The following is an 8438-nucleotide window of genomic DNA, read 5'->3' as shown; positions in this document are numbered from 1 at the left end:
CCGCACCGGCGACGACGACCCGCATCGGCTTCTGCAGCAGCTTGGTGCTCTCCCGGGAACCTCATCCAGGAAGGCGTGCGGAGGCTTTCATTCGCGACGGTTGCAGCTGCACGCAAAACTTCCGCAACGCCCGCTCCTGAGGCCGCCGACGGCTGCAGGGCACAAGCCCCCTTCGCCCCGCAGCCCGCGCGCGGCCTGCAGCAACCCTGGCGCGACGGGAAGGAGAGCGCAGCTCCGATCTGGCGACGGCGTCCTGGTGCCTGGCAGCTAATGCCCGGGGAGTGGTCACTGGGCCAGCCTTTGCCCGGAGGACAGGGGGTCCCCCCTGAGGGCTGCATCTCTCATCAGACTGGTGAACTCGCGCTTTTGGAAGCGGGAAAATAAGCTAATCAAGACGAGGCATCGAAAAGTCGCGAATGTGTTCGTGGGGAACTGAGGTCAGGGCCCTGTTAAAAAACGGGACTCGGTTGGCCCTATTTCAGGCAGGTTACAGAACGCACCCCAAGCTCACAGTCCGTTGGACTTTTTATTTTGGGGGTGACCATTCTTGGAGGCACCGCGTGCAGATCCATGCAGACCTCCCCTGACCCGCCATCCCAGCGACTCTGTGGCCACAGTTCATGCATCTCAGGATCGCCTCTCGCCCTAAGGATGAGGATGATCCCAGTGACTTGTTTTACCTTTTCAGGGTTGGCTCCTGATTCACTTTGGGGGGAGGGGAACATGAATAGACGATCATTTCAGGGAGTACCTCAAGCTGCCAGACTTGAAAATTTATCACATTTAAAAGACAAAACATTTTCTGTCTGTTGGGGTGCTGATTCTTAAAACACACGGTACCATGAAAGGGCCTTTTCTCTGCCCCCGCTTTGCAGCTGGCTGCGTTCCCCGAGTGGAAGGGAAAGCCGCGATGTGCCCAGGGTGGGGATGGATAGGAGGTGGAGGCAGGTGGTGAAGTGCCGGAGTCTCCTGAGGACAAGCGCACCGCCGCCACCGCGGGTGTAGGGAGGCGGGGACGCGGGCACCGGAGCCTCCCGCGGGCCCGCCGCAAGCCTGGCTTTTATGGAAACTGTCCAGAGACGTGGCCTCGGGCCCTCCTCTCCCCCTCAGCTCTGCTGTCCTATTCGAGAGGGCCATACTGGTGCTCCCGGGGGCCCGGGCTGGGGGCTGGGAGACGCCACGTGACAGGCACTCCAGGGACACTCAGCCTCACACAGCAGCTTATAATGGGCTCTCTGGGGCCATTTGTAATAACAGCTGCAATTCCCTGGGTAGATGGAGTTGATTTCCTCCCTCTGCCCCTCCCCCAGCCATGCCAGATCGCTTTTGTAAGTGAAGGAAACGGCGTAGAAAATGTGACCCTCCAAATGGAGAAGCTGCAGGCTTTGCCAGTGTGAACCGTGATGAAATGTTTGTAACGTACTGTTCACTCACTCTGAGGGATTTAAGACTGTTTAGCTGGTGTTTTAGTTTTGTAAGATTCAATGGCTGGTTCATCATCCAGGTGAGGCTGTTGACATATCTACACTTCGCACCGGAGTGTCTGGAATTGTCGCTATCCTGATTATAGGATTTTAACTTAACTGAAATATCTATTTGTAATAAATGTGTTGCATTTCTTGTCTGGTTTTATTTTATACTTGCTGTCGGCGGGAAAGATGCACAGAACACATTTCTCTGTTCTTCATAAACATGAAAACACTTGAAATCTTTGTCAGCCTCGTTTGCGGATGGTAATTAGAGTGCCTTTGTGTCTGAACAGCTCACTGGTTAGACAGGGTCTGCACGCCTGGGTGTGTATTGGTGCTGGCACGAAATTAAATGAAAGTGAGGTCAGGTTTGGACCAAGCCCTTTCACCAAAACCCTAGAGCCTTTGGATTACTAACCCGCAATGGAGATGTTTTATGAAGCTGCTTCTGACTGTTTTAGCAAAGATCAGTCACTGCAGGTGGGGAGGCTTACCACTTTTTTTTTCTTTCTACTGGGGCCATTCATTACGTGAACTTATTCCAGGAAGTTTGAGCAGCTCTTGTACAGGGGTTGCTCAGGGGGGCCAGCCTGTGGTGGGAAAGCTGGCCGAGAGTGGATTCAAGTATTGCTCTCTCTGCCCTGGGCATGTTTGCCGCCCTTCTCTCCCTAAGAAGTGACACAATAGCCCATCTCTGTCCCTCCAGTCTTGAGTTACCTAAGTCTGTTTCCTAAAGGAAGGTTCAAGTTCCCTTATTCAGTGGGGACCTTGGACAAGTTGCTCAACTGTGGGCTTCCATTTCCTCACCTGTACAACAGATGAGAAGTGAGTGAGGAAAAGGGTTCATGATGACTGGCACGTACTGGAGATAAACAGTCTTTAGTCCCTAACCCCTTCTTTCCCAGGACACTCCCTAAGTGGCTAAGGGATCCTCTGTTTCTCATGAAACAAGGTCATGCCATGATCCCAAAAGTTCTTTCTGGATCCATTAGAATCCTTCCTAACTTGTTTTGCGCTCAGTGCCTGTTGTCTGTACTTCCCCATTCTCTCAAATACACAGACCCTGAGGGTCTCTGAGAAGTGCCTCCAGAACACACCAAGCCAGCCATTTCCCGCGACTTGCCCAGAAAGAGCTGTAGGGGGCTCAGTCCAGTGCTGCCCAGCAAGGGAAGGGTGATTCTGTGGCTCTAACAAACTGAGGAAGAGGGCTTCCCACAGTGCATTGGTCTATCACCTCTGGGCACTGAGCAGCAGGGGAAAGTGGTCAGGTGCTGGCATGCCCTGTGGTTGGAGTAGCCCTGAGGTCCTTGGCCTGCTCCTTAGCTGGGTGGGATTTCCCAGAGGCCAATGGGTTAGGAGCAATCCAGAGCCAAACTGGCCGTGATTTGATGCCTCTCTGAAGTCTTTCAGAGTCTAGAACCCCAAGCCTCTTTCCAATAGCCTGATATCATCATACATAGTTCAATGTCGTTCGCTGCACTACTCCACACATACACTACAATGTCAATGACACCCCTGCAGTTGTCCAACATGGTGGCCCTGCCATTAGAATCATGGAAAACCATGCCCCAGACCAGTGGTCGGCAAACTGCGGCTCGGCAAACCGCGGCTCGCGAGCCACACGCGGCTCTTTGGCCCCTTGAGTGTGGTTCTTCCACAAAATACCGACTTCTGCGCATGGGCCACGAAGTTTCAATCGCACTGTACGTGCACGCCCGCACGTGGTATTTTGTGGAAGAGCCACACTGAAGGGCCAAAGAGCTGCATGTGGCTTGCGAGCCGCGGTTTGCCGACCACGGCCCCAGACCCATAGGCTGAGCTAGGGAAAGCTGTAACCATTTTCTTTTAACATGTGCAGCATCCTATGAAGACAGTTGGCCACAGAAAATGGCTGGGTGAGATAAAAGGCCAAAGCTATAAACTCCATGAAAAGCATACAAAATAAACAAACTAGCAAATAACAAGGGATTTGGAGAAAAGAATGCCACACTTCACAGAGAACTCCAAGAGCCTGCTACCCCAGGATTTCACTCTAAATTAGGCAGAAATGCTACAATATTTGGATTCAGTTTTTACCCTTTTTTTCTCTCTCCTTTTCCAGCTCAGAAGCAGAAACATGGAGCGACGATCAGACGCCACTTTCCTATGCAGCAAAGTCTGTATTGAACCCTGTGATCCCTTCCTTCCAATCAGGAAAGAGTTACCCTGGCAACCAAATTACTAACTCACTCAATTAGCTCCCCCCTCTTCCACCAATGCTCAGTAATCACAGAATGTCAGCCCTGGGAGAGTGCAGCCTTCAGTGGTCTAGTGCTACCGCGTCATTTAGAGATGGAAGCCCAGAGATAGATGTTTCCACACTGAGGTGCACTCCATTTGAACGCCGTGAAGGCTAGGGCAGGCAAAGGGGCAAAAACTCTCCCATGCGGCACTTCCTCCTGGTTTTCCATCCATAACTAAAGGCAGAACAGGTGACCTGCCCATAACAGTGTTTCCCAGGAGGCTAATAGATGGGTGTAGACTCTGCAGACAGCCCTCCATTGCTAGCCCAGTGATTTAGCACAGGGTCCTTCACCTCAATAATCCCAATGAACTCATCTGCAAAATGGGGAATAAACATAAAGCCTACCGCCCTGACCAGGTAGCTCAGTTGGTTAGAACATCGTCAAGACTGCGGGTTCAATCCTGGTCAAGGCACATGCAAGAAGCAACTGCCCGGCCGGTGTGGCTCAGGGGTTGAGCATCATCTCAGGCATCCAGAGGTTGCCAGTTCTATTCCCTGTCAGGGCACATGCCCAGGTTGTGGACTCTATCCTCGGTGGGGGGTGTACAAGGACAGCCGATTGATGATTCTCTCTCATCATTGATGTTTCTCTCTCCCCCCTCTCACTTCCTCTTTGAAATCAATAAAAATATATTATATATGTGTGTGTGTGTAATTTTTTAAGAAAAAAAAAAAGAATACAGCCTACCTTGAAGAATTGGGTGAAGATTAAATTAGATAATGTCAAATTAGATCATGTATGGGAAACAAATAGCAAACAAACATTCAAATAATAAAACATCATTCCTGGAAGCTATTGCATAAAGGTCAATACTTTAAGTCCTGCCTCTTAATGAATTCTTCAATCTGTCTCCTCTGAAGATCAGACCAGTTTCTTGAGAATACATCCCTGTTGTATAGGTAAGCACTCAGGAAAGTGCATAGGAAGGGAATAATCAGTCAGTTTAGAAAAGGTTTAATCACAAAAGGATGGAGGTCCCCTTCAAGCCAAACCTTGAAAGCAGCTCAGGATTGGGACTGGCAGAGAGGCAGCAGGGATGTTACAAAGGGGAGGGTGTGTGGGGAGGATAGCTTGGAGCCACAGCTCTTAGCTCCTCTCTTTCCCCTCGGAAAACCCATCCCCTTCTAATTCAAATTCAGTGCTCACCTGAAGTTCTGCATGCCTGCCCTGTCCACTCCCATCTATAATTTGTACTGTGAAAGTCATGCAATTTCTTCGCAGGAAGGGATCTTCAAATTCATTTTGTTCTCACTCCTCATTTTATTTACAGTCTTTATAGGTTTATCTCAGGAGCTCATATGTGAGTGTCTCCTTTTCCCAAAGAGATTATATATTCTTTGATGGCAGAAGAGTGACAAAATGAAGAGGATGTTTTAGGCAGATTATCAGGGGACACAGCATGGGGGATGGACAAAGGTTAAGGACAAACCTTTATGGTCAGCTAGATCAGTTGGATGGCTGTTAAAACATCCAGGCACCAGGTGATAAGGGCCTGGGGGGGGGGGCAGGCGGGGAGAAAGAGGAAAATATAACATACACATTCTGAAAAGAAAACTGTAGGCCTCAGTATAGTTCAAAACGCTCTGGAGCCAGACTGCCTCAGTCACAACCCTGGCTCTTTCCGTTAAAGCTCTTTCCTGTGACGTTGGGCAGGTCACTTCATCTGTCTAACCTCGCGTTCCTCATCCATGAAGTTTGATAATAAAGTCCCTGTCTCAGAGGGTTGTGAAGATTCATTGAGCTAATTCTAGTAAAAACGCTTAGGTCACTGCCTGAAAGGTAGCTGCATTTAGTAACAACGCTGGGTATTGGTATCTAATAAATATTTGCAGAGCAAACAAATTGGGCAATTTCAACAGAGTTGTGGAAGCTAAGGGTGTGTGTGTGGTGCTTGGGGCAGAGATGATGAGTTGTGGTGCCTAGAAGTTCAAAGAAGATGGAAAAGGAGGGACGGCAGCTAAAAAGGGAAAGCAGGGCCAATGGCAGAATTTATTCTTGTCTGACTGTGGATGAGAAACGGAAGGGAAGATGCTAAAGGACAAGGCTCCTGGAGGCAGGAAGGGATGGGGTTCCCTGGGCAGGACAGGTTTGAAAGGCAGAGGGATTGTAGGGGTTGATGTCTATATTATGTCACAAACTGTCATACCAAGGCAAGGCCTGGGACCTGGGGATTGGCTATTGAAACAACCTTGCATAACCCTTCTTGCCTGGGATAGCTATGTTTCGTTGTTGTTGTACAAATGAATCCTTCTCTGTACCTTATACTACAATAGGATAAAAACTAAATCTGATACCAAGGAACTTTTTAACTGCTTCCCCTTATCAATTAACTGACTCATAGGAGATAAAACTCGCAACCCCCAACTGATAAGCTATTCAGGCAGTTTGTTTGACTTATTGATTTGGGTGGGTTAAAAAAAGTCACAAGCTGATTATCTCATCATGTTACCTTTGCCCTGCCTTTTGCCCATTTCTTTTTTAGTCTGAATCAGATTCCATAGCGTAATATGGGTGAAAAATGGTTTCTTAGGTTTTCCTGAACATCTTCTCCAGACATAGGAGTCAAAATCACCTTTCTTCAGATGCACCCTAAATTGTACTTTTTTTCAGGTGTATTAAGGAGGGGAGAACTCAAGAGTGCAGATGTTCAAAACACACCATTTAATGGTGCCAGTAAAGGGAAGTTGAATAACTTCAGGGTTCAAAAAAGACAATGGATCCCTGGCCAGTATGGCTCAGTTAGTTAGAGCATCATCCACCAAAAGGTCGCCAGTTCAATTCCCAGTCAGGGCACATGCCCAGGTTGGGGGCTTGATCACCAGTAGGGGTGTGCAGGAGGCAGCCGATAAATGTTTCTCTATCTCTCAGTCCCTCTTCCTTCCTCTCTCTAAAAAAACAACAACAAAAAAGTTGATAAAAACTTATCTTTTTAAAAAAGAATGATGAAAGTCACTGAGCAAGATCTGATTTTAAATACCCTGGACCTCACCACAGAGGACACACGAAGAGATAATACAGACGGATATAGCTCTGTGTTTGTGCCCAAGTATGTGGAGATACACTCACATACCCACCATCCCGTTTACCTTCCAGCCTCCCTTGGTTTCTCTGCTCTCACTTTCTTTCTAATCCTTTTGTTTACTCTTCTTCCTCCCACATAGATTTGATGAGCTGGTATCTGTAAGGTACTTAGAACAGATCCTGGCATAAGGTATGCACTCGGCACATTAACTAGTGTTATTTCTTCCCAACTGATAGCATCTCCCAGGCTCAACCCACCCCTCTTAGCTCTAAATGCCAAATCTTTCATCTCCAACCCTGATCTCTCTCCAACTTATAGTCATTTATGAAGCACCAGGCTGCTGTCCCTATCACTTCCCACGTGAAACTCCTAATCAACCCCCACCACCCCTCTGCCGCATACACACCATCAGCCTCTCCTTACCACTTCCCTATTGTTCTGGTCCTTCTGGACTCAAGACTTGCAGAATGTTACCAGGGAAACCAGGCCTCAGCCCCTTCAGAAGATGGAGTTGACTCAGCTCTGCCTATGCCCATGCCCCTAGTTCTGTGCCTACCCATTCCACAGGGTTAAAGATCCGAGCCATAATCATTCCTGGGCCAAGTGTTATTAGGAATATGCTATCCCAAACTTCAACACCTTGGGAAGGACCATTGCCTCCTTGATACAGAGACACTTTCTCAAGCCCAGGCCCAGGACTAGGCTCTCTACAGACTCTGTAAATGGCTGATCAGTAGCATGGGCTGGGGTAAAGGAAGAAAGGTGTACATAGGCACAGCCAGGTGGCAAGAGGGTCACCCTAAGAGCCATGAGTTCAGATCCTGCTCTAGCACCAATAATTCCTACCTTTCCCCTTTGAAAAGCAACATCTTGCCCAGCTGGCATGGCTCAGTGGTTGAATGTTGACCTATGAACCAGGAGGTCATGGCTTGATTCCTGGTCAGGCACATGCCTGGGTTGCGGGCTCAATCCCCAGTGTGGAGCGTGCAGGAGGCAGCCGATCAATGATTCTCTCTCATCGTTGATGTTTCTCTCTCTCTCCCTTTCCGAAATCAAATATATTTTTTTAAAAAGCAACATCTTGTGAAATGTGCCTGCAGAGCGCTTGCCTAGAACAGGGCTCTCAGTTCCCTTTCCCTTGCTTCTCAGGTCCAGCAGATCTTCCCTCCCTGTCACCATTCTAACGTCACCCCTGAATGCTGTGCTGGCCATCCTGCAGACTCACAGGACATCTGAACTGGGTGAGACCTTGCCATCTTGGCCCTATGCCCTCATCTTACAGAGGAGTTGAAGGTCTAAAAGCAGCAGCCATATACCATTGATTATCTGTGCTTCTCTTAGGCAATTCCTATTACCTTATGTGAAGGACTTGGCCCAAAACCTGCTTGTGGGTTCTTCCAGGATGTCTGAAACCCTGCCTCATCCCAGATCCCCAGCACCTTCCACTATGAGGCTGGTATACAGGTAGAGTTTGAGAATAGTGATGCTATTGTGTTGAGGTATTTAGTGGGTCAAGTTTGTAGGATACTCTTGAGAACTTTAATAAAGCCAACATGAGAGAAAATGGTGTCAAGAAAGTCTCATGTGGGTGGTACAGGATGATTCGAAGATGTGGTTGAGGGAAGGAGATCCTACAGCCAGACTGCCTGGGATAAAATCCCA

At 48.6% G+C, this 8438-nt stretch overlaps 1 protein-coding gene across 1 annotated transcript in view; it reads left to right on the top strand.

Annotated features, from left to right (window-relative positions):
- The window catches only part of LOC102425438 (proto-oncogene FRAT1), a 2119-nt gene extending 499 nt beyond the window's left edge, over positions 1-1620 (top strand). Inside the window, exon 2 of the mRNA XM_023754829.1 lies at positions 38-1620. Coding sequence (XP_023610597.1) covers positions 38-271 — 234 coding nt within the window. The 3' untranslated portion in view covers positions 272-1620. The remainder of the gene's footprint in view (positions 1-37) is intronic.
- Positions 1621-8438: the final 6818 nt, after the last annotated feature.

The sequence above is a fragment of the Myotis lucifugus genome, unplaced genomic scaffold (assembly GCF_000147115.1).
Source record: "Myotis lucifugus unplaced genomic scaffold, Myoluc2.0 scaffold_66, whole genome shotgun sequence".
NCBI lineage: Eukaryota > Metazoa > Chordata > Mammalia > Chiroptera > Vespertilionidae > Myotis > Myotis lucifugus.
Note: the sequence above shows the minus strand (reverse complement) of the source record. Positions and strands in the feature narration are given on the sequence as shown.